We start from the raw sequence: 15239 nt of genomic DNA, 5'->3' as shown, positions 1-15239 counted from the left end.
TTTACATGTAAATGTTTATTAATATTGTCTCGTTTCTAAAAAATAACATTGAACCAATGAGCTTAATTGAATTATTCAAATAAAATATATTTTTGAAGATCATTCACTGAATGAGTCAACAAATTAAACTTTCACATCTGGACATTTAACACTATAACAGAAGCTCCCTGAGCTTTAAAGCACAGCAACATAAGCTGATGACAATCATAAAGGAGTTTTTTTCTGTTTGCTCTCTTTTGATTCAGGAGAAACATAATTATCCTGAATTAAATATAAACATTTCTGACAGCAGCAGCACTTTTTTAATTACACAAAAACAAACATAAATGGCAGAAGAGAATCTTCTTCTCCACTGTTCCTCAAAGTCTGTTCCTGTCGAAGGGTCAACAACTTCCTCACGGGCTTCAACAGTAAAACAGGTGCCTCTGCGCCCCCTAATGGTCACTATGGGACTCTGCATTTTTATTCCTTTCTTTAAAGAGATCCAGGATTAGTTGAACATGTTGGCCTAAATATGTTGTAATTTTCCTATTAACTAATAATTAATCATTTTCCTTTTGTGATATGGCAAAACTCATAATTACTTCAAAAATGTTGCATTTCTCACCCATGGAGGTCGCCATTTTTAAAATTGCGGGTTTAATGAGTTTTGGTCCATTCTGTATTGAGCTATGAGTTGTTGATCATATTGCTTTTGACTGGTGTAATTTTAAATGATGCCAAACTGGGCACTGTTGGCTGTAATTTTTTTTTAAAATTAGACTATTATTGAAGGGGACCTATTGCGATTTAGGTAGGTACATGGTCTATACATGTTTGCAGAAAATAATTATTAGATGATATTTTAGTCTGGTCAGTTCTGCCTATGAGCTGTTTTAGGGTTTATGTCATTTTAAATCTAAATAAGCTGCTGCTTATTCAACATATACGCTCGCATGCAAAAATAGCTGCAAACAGATCCGCAATCATACAACCATACATGTTTGAAAAGCAGAAGTGGAGCCTCCTGCACAACCAACAAGAATGCAGCAAGTTTTTTCCGAACGGTAAGTCAGCAACAAAACAGTTGTCTCTTCCAGCAGCCATTGTGCAGCGAACACAGCGGTAAAACCAACTGATCAAATGTGCTGGAGCAACATTTAGGTTACTAGATACCTGTGCCTTGTGACTTGTTGGGAGGTTTTTCAAATGGCTCACTCTCCAGACACCAAGAAACATGAACTTTTTTCCAAAAAACAGCTGCATAGGGTTTTTCTTGGAAGTTTATAAAGGTATTAATAAATGTGCAAAATGTTAATTTTTTCACATTTCCCTTTAACTCTCCTAATCAGGAAATACAGACAGAAACTCAAGCTAAATCTGATGCAAATGCAAAACTTTTTTCCATATTTATGCCAGAAAACTAAAAAAAAGAAAAACCTTTTAACTATGAATGAAACTTAGATTTAGATGTGGACGTATTGCACTTATAAAAATAATTACTTTTGTCAGTTCTGTTGTGATTTAAAAGTTAAGTTTATAAAATAAACTCCATGTATTTGTTCCACAGCATTGAAATAGAAGATGTGTACAACTGTAACCTGAACCTGTATCTACTAATTGTTTCAGTAACTTATTAAATATTAAAATCAGGATTCTGACTCACAATCGAGTCAACTTCAGCTGCCTGAAGAAAAAGAAAAAAACTCAAGGAATAAAATACACAAACATGCACTTTAAATCCCCTTTAATAGCGGCAGAAATCATTATAAATATGCACATCAGATATACACAAAAATCCTCCAGAAACTCTCAGATGCTTAAGCTTTTAAAAACCATATTTTGGCACAAGTCAGTTAAATATTTACAGCGTGACTACATGTAGTTAAAAAGATGTCAGCCCTCCAAAGAGCTGCAGAGAACACGAACCAGGTTCATGTGAAGAGAGCAGACGACATGTGAAACGAGACATTCAGAGAGATGGATTCAAAGCCTGAGAAGTTGGATGTATCCATGCAACAGACACACACGCTTTGGTTGTTGACAAAATGCACCAACATTTCAAGTTTTGTTTCTGCTGCTGTCAACAGCGTAAAAAAGAAGCAGAAACTGGGTACACGTTTCCAAGATCTGGTCAAGTAAAAATATAGAAATGCATGTACAGACAAATGATAGAAACTGCAGGTTCATAAGGCAGAAGTGCTTAACTTCTGGTTTTAAGAGTGGTTGTTGATGAAAGTGTTTTTTAAATCATTAAAAAAATCCTCTGATGTGGATCACAAAAGTGCAAAATGATGCCTCTGCTGTACAAACTGGGAACTACATTAATTGATAGTATCAGTTGAAGTAAAGCAGCTGCTAAACCTGTTATCTGAGTGTAAACAAAGAGGCTGGAGGGGGAAAAAATCCAGAAATGCATGCAGACATGGAGGCTCCTATTATAGGTTTTAACATAGAATAAAGTTCCTTATCTTTTAGACTAACTGAGGCGACCCAGACGCTCTGTCTACACTGGAAACCAGCACCAGAACAGCAGCTGCTCCAGCCGTCCAAACTGGATCTGCTGTGTAATCGGAAACCTCGACAGATCTGAGCTCAAAGTCCGGACTGCGTTTCAGGTGGCAGTGTCTGCAGCCGAATCGATAAACTCTGAAGATATAGTTAATGAGAACATTTCCAGTGTGAACAGGGCGTCCGCGCCCAGAAATCGACACGGATGGATAAATGTCCCCTAAACAACGAGGACAATGTCACTTTGATAAGCGATATGTTTGTGCTTACAGGAGGATCCCTAAAACTCATGTTGTAAAACTCGCTGACAGAAATCCAGAAGACAGTTTCAGGCAGAAAAGCATTTGATCTGAGATAGCACCGTTCATGCTTAAAGCCAGCTGCAGACCTCAAAGTAAACTTTCCATTAGTTCTTCAGCTTTTATCATTTTTGTTTCTCTATTCAGACGGACACACTTTACATGTTCAGTTCATTAAATATTCATACATGATGGCGTAGAGGTTTCCACTTTAAAGGCTTGACTTCCTCTTTATAGATTGAACTAAACTCGTTAAGTGAGATTGTATTGATTCTAATGTATTCTGTATGTATTTTTATAGTCTATGAGAAATGCTTAGCAACATCAACGTGAATAACTAAAACATATCTAGTGATGGCCAGGAAGCAGGTTTATATTTTGTATATTCGTATTTGGAGAACAACTAGTGCTGTTGAATCATTTCAAAACGTTTTCTACCTTTAATTTGACATCTAACCTGTACAATAAAACTAATCTATGAGAGGGAAAAATGTGGTATAAGTATGCAAATCACTTAAGACAAATATTTTACGCACCTTTGGATCAAATTTTAACATTTTGTTTTCTTAAATGCACAAAAAAAAAACAACGTAAATCTGAGGAACCTGAGTGAAATTCAGTTTCCTAAAATCATTTGCATTCTTTAGAGAAACTATACACACACACACACTACGGTTTGAAGAAACATTACCAAAACTGGATATTTATCAAACATCGATAGAAGGATATACTGATCATTGGAAAATGATCAGTGAGGCTGACGCGGTGGTGGCAGTGTTATGATCTGATCCTTTTTTTACATGAAACCGTTGCTTTTATTGATGTGGAAGAAACGATGAACAAACCTTAAAGTGTCTGCGAGTCGGAACCAGATCACAGAATTTATCGCATCGTTTATCATGAAAAATATTTAATCATAGGAATTTTGATTTATGTTTATCCCAATAAATTAAAACAGTTTTTAAAAACTGGCTGTATTATCAGATTTGCTGTTTCATTTACTATTTTCTTCATTGTTTGTTCCATTGTTTATTGATGAAAGCGTCACTAAATATAATTAAACATGATCAAATCTGCTTCAGAACATTTATGTGGCTAATTTCCTAAAGAAATTTATTTTGTTATCACAATAGTATCACTTTGATAAAATTTTAAGTCAAGAGTCAAATCAAAGCCAAAAAGAGGGAGGCTGTTAGATTAGTATTAATAAACAACCATAAACTAAGTCAATACATTATTTATCAAAGTATTAGGTTAAGGTTGTGCACAAATTTATGCAACTACATTATTTTTTTTGTTGAACAGGATAAACGTCACATTGAAATTGGAAAAAGTTTTACTATATTTTTTATAATCAAAACTTTTGTCAAAGTAATACAGGCCAATAAGAACAAAAATAACTTTTGTTACTGCAATTAATTAAGTTTTATAGCTTAGAGTAAAAGTATGACTTTGTCCATATTTATTCTTCTCTAATGTAAAAGAATAAAACTTTATAAATCTGCACTTGGAGAAGAACAGGAGCTCACTGTTAGCATTTTATGATTCCACGTTTCCAGTCAGACGTGCGCGACAAAAAGCGTTTTTCAGTTTCAGCGTTTGACTAAATCCTACTTTAGAAACGTCCTCAAGTGGCGGCATTAATCAAAACAGAGATTACAAACATTTTGTAATCGTTAGTCGTTGCGAAAACATCGTTATTCGAGACTGACAACATTCAAAAAAATGTTTTGAGTGTTTTTGCTCCAAACCAGCAACGAGTGAGAAGCTGGATGCACTGAAATGATCTAAAGTTTTGGAAGGATAAGCAAGTTGAAGGTTTAGTTAAATGTTTGTTGAAGTTTCTTTGTGGATAGAATTAATGGAAAATTCACCCCACGTCCTATTTACATTTACATTATAGAGGAAGAGGAGGCCTCAGCTCATCTTCTCCAGGTAGGCAGACAGTAAAAGTCCAGGAGGAAGAAACTCGTCTTGTTTGTTCATCACTTCAGTCTGACGTGAGCCGTTGTAGTCGATGCCTGTTGGCGCAAAACAGTTTCATTATCCAAACGTGACCGAAACATATCAAACTTCTAATCAAAGAGAAAAGCTTAAAAAAAAACAGTTTTAGATTTGTTTGTTTGTTGCAAATAAAAATAAAAATTGTGCATAATATAGTGTCCACTCACTTGCAGAGACGAGGTCCATGTACTGGCAGATGGCATGAAGAAGCAGCCTCTCAAAACTGGCTCACACACAGAAAAACATTATAATTTACAACAAATTCAAACCAACTAGTAAAGTTTTTCATCACCTATTTTATCACCTCAAGTATTTTAACCTTTCTGACAGCATTGTGCTTCATTAGGATGACAAAAAATATGGAGATTTTTTAACATATGTAGAAAAATTCCCTTTTCTTTACTCTGCAGAAATATATTCAACTTAGTCTCGTTAATTACTGACATTTGTTTTGTTTTTTTAACCAATTTTTCCATCTAATATAAACGAAGTACACAAATAAAGTTAAGGTACACATTTTAACTGAATTATTTAATGTCCCAAAAGTGGCAAATAAGCTGCCGTTGTCGGGTTCTGATACTTTAAAATCACAAATATTTTCTTTTAAGTTGTTTTTTTTTCCTGATGGATCTAATTCGCTATTGATAGGCAAAGCTGTGTTGAAGTTCCTGCATGATGCCAGCATATATTTGGAAATTTAAGTCGAAGTAGATCATAAGATCAGTGGCAGCTTCACACTAAGACCTGTCGAAATTTATTTAAAGTAAAAGAAAACTCACAAATGAGAGCAGATAACTGCAGTTTTTCAACAGCTGAATGAAGCTCAGTCCTTTCTCAAATTAACAATTTGCCTGCTTTTGCTGAATTTTAATAATTTTTTTTAGAATCAGGAAGTGCCTGCACTGAACAGTAGTGCCTCCTAATAAAATAATTATTTTACCTAAGTAGAAATTATACTATACTAACCATTAAAGACTTACCTTTCCAGTCTTCGCACTAAGCATCCGAATCCAGAAGACCTGCAGATATTGTGACAACAGAAAGAGGATTTCTACCTGCTACTGAGGATGGTTGTGTAAACTGAGTGAGGTTCAGCGCTGAAGAAACTGAGAAGGTCTTCCTCGATCACTTCCAGCTTTCCCTGGAGAAAAAGAAGCAAAAGATTTGATTTTATTTACTGTCGTTTTCCGACATCACACCTTTCTCCTTCCAACACTGAAATATCAGAAAATCTTGTTCTTAAAGTGGCGGAGACCCTCGAACATGCAAAGGTTAAATTCCACAGTTGCAATAGTGTTGCTTAGGCCAACGTTTACATTAATACATCATTGAGCAAATGGGAATAACAAATATTCAAAAATAACATACAAATGTTCTGTCATTTATCAAATATAAATAACTTTAGTAATTCTACCTGAACTAAAACAAGAAAAGTTTAGTCTTATTTAACTTCAAACAGTGAGGAAAAAAAATATGTTTGTATTTTTATTAGGTGTATAAAAATCTCTGGTTTCAACTGTAAATGGTGTTTTACAAATGTGGGATTTTCATGCTTTATTACAAAAATATCAGGAAGTGCTTGAAAATCAAGCACTTTCAAGGATTTTATAAAGAAATCAAGCACTTGTCAAAACTTGAAAACACCTAACTGAAATTCAAGCACTTTCAAGGACTTCAAGTACTCCAAAAAAAAAGGGATTAAATCGTGTGTTCTGCTTAATAAGGCTGTCCAAGTCATAAAGTGAACAAAAACAAACAAAAAGATGTAAAACCCTAAAATTAAAATTAACATTAAATTAAGGACACTCAAGTCCAGACCTAGAGAGCTACTGCAACTTTTATATGCATCCCTTCTCTAAACTCATGTTTCACCATCCGTCTAACAGAATAATGTGAAAAGTGTAAGATTAAACAAATAGAAAGAAAATAAAATCATTGCAACAAAACAGGAACAAATAAAATGTATCCTAATGTAGAAGCAATTCAAATCTTAACTAAAGAAACTGTTGACGATAAACTTCTGAGCGCAGGAAATGCGACAACGAGGCGACGCCCACCATGGGTATTTGCTTCCGTTTCAGAGTCGTTCGAAGCCGCCGATCGATTCTGTGGAAGCACTCCTGAGCAGAAAAGGCAGGAAATACTGCAGAGAGGAGAGTCAGTCAGCCGAACAGCCGCACGCACGAAAACAAAACGCTCCAAAACAAACAAAACCAAACAGAAAGACTCACCATTCCTGTGGTCTTTGAGAAGTTGATTGGCGTTTTTCCTATTGGTTCCCTCCTGCTCCAGGAGAGAAAGCAGCCGCTCCTGTTCCTCACCGGAGCAATTCATGAAGTCATTCCACGGCTACCGAAACACAAAACGATTTAAAACTACGATGGTAAATAAGAAGGGAATCTTTTTAAGGAAATCACATGAACAGCAGATTCAGTTCACTCCACAATGAAGACCTGGTGGTGCTGGTTTGTGCAGCAAAAATGTTTGTTTGTGCCGCTATCATTTTAAACATTTTAACAAATGTTTCCAGAGATCATGAAAGGTAAACCAGCCCCCCGTACCTTCTTCAAATCAGACTCGACTACTCGACAACTCGACTACGTTTTTGCTGCTTTGACTTTGAAGATATTAATGAAAGTATAAAGGTCAAAAGTTCAACCAGCCCCCCCACTTTTACAAAATCACCTTTAAAATTTCATTAATATCAAAGCCAAAGCAGCAAAAACAAAATATTTTTGCTGCACAAACATAGTTGAGTTGATTAACACCCAATTTGTCTGATTTGAAGAAAGTGAATGGTGCAACTTCACTCAGGTAAGCTGAGGTGGATGGAGAATCCAGAAATTTAACTCAAAGAGTAGAAATACTTCAAAATAAAATTACTCAAATAAAAGAACGGCGTAGTAAAAGTTACTCAAGTAAATGTAACTAGTTACTACTCAACTCTGAACCAATCTGACAACAAATATGTGCAAAATGAAACATTTCAAAAGAGCTTCTTCTCAATTTTAAGACATTTAATTCAGACAATTAGATATAAAGTCTCCAAAATAAATCTCCCAATATTAGGCGTTGTTTGCTACCTTAAGAATAAAGTTTCTAAACTGTACCTCTATGTAGTTTTCATTGGTACAGGCCTCAGTAAAGATGGACGGGAGGGCCGGGTTGCTGCAAACCTCCAGGTCGTCTTTGGAGCATTCGTCCTTCTCCAGGAGATTGGCAAGATAACGAGCTGCAGCCAAGAAAGCAGATTATCGATTTTACAAGCTAAAACATAAATGTACAACTTAAATGATCAGTATTCAGTTAGCTTAGCTGCCTGGCTTTTTCTTAAATAAAAAAATATTAATGATTCAAAATATATACATGTATTTTCTGCACCTCTACATCTATGTAGTACCAACTCTAAAAGTGTCTTTTTCAATGTTTATCTAACCTAAAGAAATGACCGGATCATACATTCAGTGAGCCTTACTGTTCTCCTGTCGGCGTTGGCTCTTTTTGCCTTTGGCGCGTGGAGTGAGTTCAGAGTTGCGGACGGCTTGATTGATGTAATACTGCTTCCTTTTGGCTGGAGAAACTCGCTTAGCAGGCGAGCAGGGCAGCGAGACGCATTTGCGCTCCTCTATCAGGCTGAAAACCAGAAACATCTCTTGAGTTTCTTTAAGCTGCACAAACATTTGACGGTCGCATTTCCACACAAAAAATAAATAAACAATAACAAAAACAATAGCACAGTTAAAGCCAATAAAAAACTGGAGAATTCAAAACAGCTAAACACAATTACATTGTCATTCATGTATGTATGTTTTAAAAAGAAGCGATAAATGCATTTTTTTTAAGTTATAAATTGCATTTATGTAGCAATGGGATCCTAATAGATAAAGTTTGATTCAAATGTATTTCCATTCAACTGAATTAGCTAAATAATGTTTTCTGGCTTCAATCTCTCTATTAATCAACTCACGGTTGATTACTGTCAGACATGTAGAATTAAGAAATGACATGAAGAGAATTTAAAAAAAAAAAATCAAATGAAGTCAAAAACCAACACATAATCACAATACATAATTTGAAAAAAATTGATAACACAATAGAAACAAAGTCACTGAAAAAGAAAACAAAACCATTTAAGGATTTCAGACGCTCACAAACCAGGAAGTTCCTCAAGACTTAGCAATAACGCACGCACTTAGTTTGCAATAATAAATCTACTTTTTGTTTAATAATAGACAAGTCCCCATTTAACATCTGCAAAGAAAAAAAACAAAAGAAATCTGCCAGGAGAATATTTTAACATGGAAAGATATGTGGAAAGGAACAACATTTAGTTCACTCCAGTGACTGTAAAAATAATATAGCAAGTAGTATTATTAATATTTTTGATTTAATGCTTTCTAATGCCTTGCAGTAATCTATCCTAGCAGTCCAAAGAACCATTTTTACCCTCAGTGAAGGTCAAATGTAATTAAAAAAAAAGACAACTTCTCGTTTTGATTAATATCTATTGTAAGGAATATGTTGCAATGTTTCAAGACCCCACATTTTATTTCTATATTATCTAGATTTTAAAATAAAAGCGTAAGACGTTTAAGAAAAGATGGATATGTTTCCCTTCGATGGGACGTTAATACATACAGGAAAAAGCACATATTTTCTAACCTAATGAGAAGAAAACGGCATGATTTAGCAAATGCAAAACATGCTTTTTAATGTTATTATTAAAACTATATTTAAAAATATTAGTGAGCTACTGGAGAACTACATTGGAAGGTCTCAGGAGCCGCCGTTTGCAGACCCCAGCAGGCTAAAGTGGATCAGGGCAGTGAAATTTAAATCCTCTGCTTCCAGCAGCAGAATCAGATGTAGGTCAGTGGGTTTGAGTGGGAATCCTCCCACGCCTCTGCCGAGCTTTCTTTCTGCAAGATGCCATTTTTAGCCCCAGCCCTGCATGTTATTAGTATCATTATACTTGTTGTGTAATCTCTACCTTGTAAAATGAGGTTCATCTGAATCATTCACTTAACATTAAAAGACGTATAAACCAGCTTTTTAATAATAGTTACTACAACAGCATTTTACTCCTTTTGCACGTTTTTATTATCTTCCGTGATGTGAAATTTGCTTGAACAATTCGTAAATGCACATAGATCATGCACTTGTTAGATTTAGATGTAATAATGTTAATTATGATGGTTTTCTACGACAAACGGACGTAAACAAGTTAGCTAGATTGTTAGCTGCAAAAGGCTAACAAGGATAGTTAAATAAATCGTTTTAAAACCTTTAAATCTGCACTAAAAACACCGGCTAAATACCTAAAGAAAGCTTTAGGTATTTACTTGATATTCGGTCAGTTCAAATGCGTTTAAAGACGAGAAAAACACTTGAAACATATTTTATTATAATTTAACAAGCACTATAGTTTCGGCTAATGCAAACTAGCTAATGTAAGAAGGAAGTTAGTACTTACATGTAATCCTGTTCTTCGTCATTTGTCAAAACGACCATTTTATTCAAGTATATCGAAAGAGGATGACCAGGGTCGTAGTATATTTACAAAGAAAAGGGACAGAATATAGAAAATAAAAAAATTAAAGCAGTGAGAGCGGGTGCTAGCAGCTAGCAGCTAGCCAGTGAGGCTGACAGAGAAAAGGCAGAACGGTGCTCGAGCAGAAGGGGGCGCTGTTTATCCCACCGTACAGATTTAAAAGGAAAAAACTGAAATAGAGGAAATTAATGTTTCCGCTACTCTGAACAAATATTTCTGCCATGTTACTATGTAAAACAATCACAAGGAAGGCTGCTAACTTTCTGTTTATCTTCCTGTTCTCATTTAAACTAAAGAGGAAGAAATGATTCAGCGGAATAAAACAGGGTTCTGAAATATTGTAAAATTTACAATATGTGAAAGTACTCAAATTATATCAGATATATGCCAAAAATCAACATTCATGATCTGTAAGATTTCTTGAAAAACATCAGAAAACAATTTAATTTGTTCTTAGATAAAGCAAAGAAATACAGGAAAGTTGTCAACAAATCAAATACTTTTATTTTCTTCCAGCAGAAAACATTCGGAACAGACTTTAGTCTTTTTCCACATCATGATATCAGGATATGATTTGCATCTTACAGCAGATAAATATTTCCTTCAAGTAGAAGTTTACATTCAGTGGTGCCAGCCTTCACTGTGAAATTACACATTCAGCTTTATTTGATTTAACATGCAGCAGTAAAGGATAAAACAGGAGGGAAAACTGCAAAAAGAGCAGAAGAAATCAGCTCTGACAGCTTATTTTGCCTCAAATATTACAGTAACAGTATTTTTAAAATGCAACAGTGCATCACAGTGCTTCAGCCATTCAGCAGGGAACTGAGCTTGCTCTCCTTCAAAAGTATTTTACTGATCAGGATTTTATCGTTCATTGGATGTGGACACTTTGGCATATTATCATTTACTTAAATCATAAAAGAAACGTTTGTATAACTAGAGCCTTTTTAGACTAAATCACTCATAAATGTGTAGCATAGAGAAAGATGGAAAAATAACTTAAATAATAAAAAGAAAATGTAAATAACCTCTACTTGACAGTAACTGCAAATCTTATGACTATATAAATAAATAAATACATTTAAAAAAAGATATAGATGACAAAAATGTAATTATAAAACATTAAAGAGGTAAGATCCATGTCTTGTAATACCTGCAACACACATCTATAAAATCCCCATAATAAGTCACATTTAATCTGCTACTGTTTGATTCTTTGCAGCATCTTGCATAAAGTGCTTTCTGGAAAGAAAATACATAAATAAAAGACGAACTGACGGAAACTTGAGAAATAAACTCTGTGTTTTCGCAGTATTCCTTCAGGACAAGCAGAACAGACCAAACAGTTACTTTCAGGTCTTTTTTAAAACGCGTATAAAGCTACAAATACGTAACAAGGTGAACAAGGCACCGCAGCCGTTAAAGGAAGAACATCGTTCACTTCTGACTCCGGAGAGTTCGTGTCATGTGTGAACTCTGCAGCATTCAGGTGAATAAACAGGAAGTAATTATTATTCTGTCTGTCTTTGGTCCACTTTGTCTTGCGCCTCATCACAGCGAGCTTTCCTGTGAGTTGCTGCCGACTATGAAGAGCGCAGCCGGATCTTTGCTGGAGCTCTCCTCTCTGTGTTTCGACCTGTGAGGTTTGCTGCTGCCCGCCTCTGGACCGACTTCCTCTCCCTGAGGTGATCTGCTCATGGGCATGCCGCCGCTCATCTCTCCGTTTGAACTGACCTTTCTGGCTTTGGCCTTTTTCGGCTTGGTTTCCTTCGGGTTGCTGTCGGGTGATTTGGCAGGAAGCTGTGGGGATTTCCTCAGCTGAGGTGGTGTTGGGGGTTGTTGGGGTTTGACGGCAGGGGGATTTATTCTGGCGGGAAGGTTTAGCTGCACCGCGCCGTTACCGATCATCACGTCAGTGAGGCAGTCATCATCAGTCTGCTCCTTCGCAAAGTTGACAAACACCTGCAAAAATGAAGCAGGGAAACGAATGAGTCTAAGGTTACATTCATACAGCAGGTCGTGATGCTCAATTCTGAAATCTGATTTTGTTTTTTTTCTCTTGGTTATTCATGCAACTAGTTAAATGCGACCACAATGAGACTTCTATGTGAACAATTTACGTCCAAAAAGCAACCTGCATTCGCAGAAGAAGAAAGTTGATATCACACTTAAACAGTCCATTGTTTAAGGAAGTAATAACTGATGCTGCAGTTTATGCGTCAGCAACGGGAGCCGACAGCATCGTCACAAGATCCTAACAAGACGATGGAAGCTAAAAACAAAAGAAAGCACAACTAATAGCACCAGTGTTTTGTGGAGCATTAACTACAGATTCTGTAGAGAAGTTTGTTTGGATGTGCAGTCAGATTGTGATGTGATGCCTTCACTGACAGATTTCTTTCACAAGTTCATGATTAGATTTTTCAGCTTTTGTTTACGTCCTGATTTACCGTCTGGCTTCATTTGAATTATGACAAATGTCTCACATCAATGACATAAAGTGAGATAAAATGCAACATGACCGTTCAGAGTGGAAATGCTTTGAAAGCAATCAGAAATATACAGTATCTGAATTAGTTCCTCATATGAGAGTTTCTCAAATCGTCAGCAACGGGCCTTTTTTATTGCGTGAAAAGATCAGAATTGGGTCGTTCAGACTCCCGTGAAAAAGTTGGATATGGGTTGGACATGAGCAAAAAAAGCAGATTTGAGACGCATTTGCCTGCTGTGTGAACGTAGCCTAATGATGAGTACACAACAAATGCGTTTTGAGCATCAGGCTTGTCTGGTTTATATTCAAAGTCTATGTGGAGGCGTGTCAAGGGAGGGTCAAGGCCGCGTCACGGCGTGTTTTGCGCGTCAGGCACGATTTGAATCGTTTCGAGCATCCAATGCTGGAGTTGAAAAATCTGAACTTTTGCCGTTCGATGCGGAGCATCAACCAGAGAGACTCCGCTCTGTGGCGTAGTGATGCATTTTCCGACGTGATCTCTATGGAGGATAAACTAATTGTCGCTGTTTGCTCTCGTCCCATCATCTATCTCAAGTTGTGCCTCCAGAGACAGGAATAGAAAGGACCTTGCCGTATCAGCGAGGAAGTTGGAATGCTGAATAAGTTATGATTTTTACTATTTGAAAATATTTTTCCGCATTTGAGCTATCCAAATCCGTCCAGCAAAAACGTTGTGTTACGTTAAATAAACATTAAGTAAACTTATTTATACAAAAGATGCAGGAGACGATGGAAGAGTTTGAGGGACATATAAGCCTCCCAGCGGCTGCCTAGAGCGATTCTGACCCGTCTGACGCAGGTCTAGAGCAAAATGTCACGCATGTGACTTCAAAGTGCACACATGTCGAACTTGAAGCATCGGACGCATATTTAATGCGCGCAATGCGTTTGGTGTAAACACACTATTAGGCATTCTAAGCAGTGCAGCTTGTCCCAACCTTTAAAGTTCAACATTTTCTTCTCCAAAGAGACTCAATAGCCAGTAGTCACTAAAACTAGATGTAATCTTGCTCAACCTTTTGTTTAATTAATCTAAAAGTTAAAATCTTCCCTCTTAATCTAAGAATGCAGTTGTTCAAAACTCCATGGAAATGTTGGATTCCTGCTTCAGATTAAGTTAATTTTACCAAACATTCGTTGATATTGGTTGATTTATGGACTGCATGTTGCTCATCATTCGCTACAGCAGCGCTCTCCAACCTTTAGTGACAAAATTTCTGTTTTCAGAGTAACGAAGGCCTTCATTTCTGCTGCATCCTCATCCTCACCTGATCCAGGGTGGTCTGCGAGACGGAGAAGTCCACGACGCCGAGCTCCTCGTAGTTGTTGGCCAGAACGTCAAAGACGCGGGCCAGGCAGCAGGCGTGCGATGGCAGCTGGTACTGCAGGATGCTCTGGTGTCTCTCCTTCAGCTCGATGACGGGAAACGACGTCCTCATGTAGGAGTCGATGGGACAGGACTCGGCGTCCGGTTTGGTGTCCGCCAGACGAAGAATGATGGTGTATCCGTCTCCGAATCTGGACACAGGATGGAAGAAGATCAAGTTTAATTGTTTTCCTCCATGTATTGTATCTTTCTTTAACACAAAACAAAGATATGTGAGAAGGTTTGCTGCTGCATTCCTTAAAATCACAGATACATCCAGTCACTAAATCTGTTGAAATTCACCAGTCGGATTTAAAAGATTTGGCTTTAATGGGGACAGAGTTCTGCGTAATTAAGTCAGTGGATATTTGAAACAAAATTCTGAAAATCATTGATCATTTTAAACCCAAAAATCACCAAAACAAAGTCACTCATTCACCCACAAACCTGAATAATATTCTGATCAATAAAATCCTGACTTGTGACAAAACTTTTTTATCCAATAAGTTTATGAAACATTTAGCCAAAAACAAAATCTTATTTTTTCTAATCAGCAGTGTCTAATTTAAATATTGCTGCTTATCAAATATCATTTTTCAAAGCAGGGCTGTGAAGGTTTTGATTGGTTCCAGTTTTTTCCAAATTAAACCAAAACAGAAATTTAACTTTACTCTGCACAGTAGAGTAAAACTGTATTCACTTAAGAGTAGCACTGCTTCAAAATTTAACCAAAGTAAAAGTAAGACATTACTCAAGAGTGAAAAAGGTATTTGGTAAAAAGGTTTCACAAGTACTAATATTTTAAAAAGTAATCAAACAGATAAAAATATAAAGTTTTGTGCAAATTCTGGTATTTCAAAATTCAAACAGAGGGAACTTTTCCAAATCAGCATTTTGCAACATAAAACCTGAACCTTTACTCTTTCTTCTTCATCTCCAAATGTTATTTTTGAGCAATTTGCATTATTTTTCTTTTTTGCTTAACCTTTTGAAAGGTTGCTTATACAACCTTTC

General features: G+C 36.3%; 2 protein-coding genes across 3 annotated transcripts in view; both read right to left on the bottom strand.

Moving 5' to 3' along the window:
* Positions 1-1709: 1709 nt before the first annotated feature.
* r3hdm4 (R3H domain containing 4) lies at positions 1710-10472 on the bottom strand. The gene is made up of 8 exons (XM_032571096.1): positions 10267-10472; positions 8269-8426; positions 7904-8025; positions 7025-7142; positions 6851-6936; positions 5849-5934; positions 4961-5016; positions 1710-4810 (listed from the first exon to the last, which is right to left on the bottom strand). Exons 1-8 carry the CDS (start codon positions 10302-10304, stop codon positions 4707-4709), a joined length of 768 nt encoding a protein of 255 aa, XP_032426987.1. The 5' UTR covers positions 10305-10472; the 3' UTR covers positions 1710-4706.
* Positions 10473-10825: 353 nt separating this feature from the next.
* The window catches only part of abca7 (ATP-binding cassette, sub-family A (ABC1), member 7), a 41256-nt gene continuing 36842 nt past the window's right edge, over positions 10826-15239 (bottom strand). For both annotated transcript variants that reach the window (XM_032572918.1, XM_032572919.1), the window contains 2 exons: positions 14128-14377; positions 10826-12309 (listed from right to left, as the gene is read on the bottom strand). In XM_032572918.1, coding sequence (XP_032428809.1) covers positions 11899-12309; positions 14128-14377 — 661 coding nt within the window. In that variant the 3' untranslated portion in view covers positions 10826-11898. The remainder of the gene's footprint in view (positions 12310-14127; positions 14378-15239) is intronic.

The sequence above is a fragment of the Xiphophorus hellerii genome, chromosome 9 (genome assembly GCF_003331165.1).
Source record: "Xiphophorus hellerii strain 12219 chromosome 9, Xiphophorus_hellerii-4.1, whole genome shotgun sequence".
NCBI classification, from domain to species: Eukaryota; Metazoa; Chordata; class Actinopteri; order Cyprinodontiformes; family Poeciliidae; genus Xiphophorus; species Xiphophorus hellerii.
This window is presented reverse-complemented; position numbering and strand designations above follow the sequence as displayed.

Coding starts and splice junctions, on each gene's coding strand:
- r3hdm4 (XM_032571096.1), bottom strand. CDS start 10,304: ATGGTCGTTTTGACAAATGACGAAGAACAGGATTACAT. Junction 8,427..10,266: donor GACGAAGAACAGGATTACAT/GTAAGTACTAAC, acceptor TCTGGTTTTCAG/CCTGATAGAGGAGCGCAAAT. Junction 7,143..7,903: donor CCAATGAAAACTACATAGAG/GTACAGTTTAGA, acceptor GTGTTTCGGTAG/CCGTGGAATGACTTCATGAA.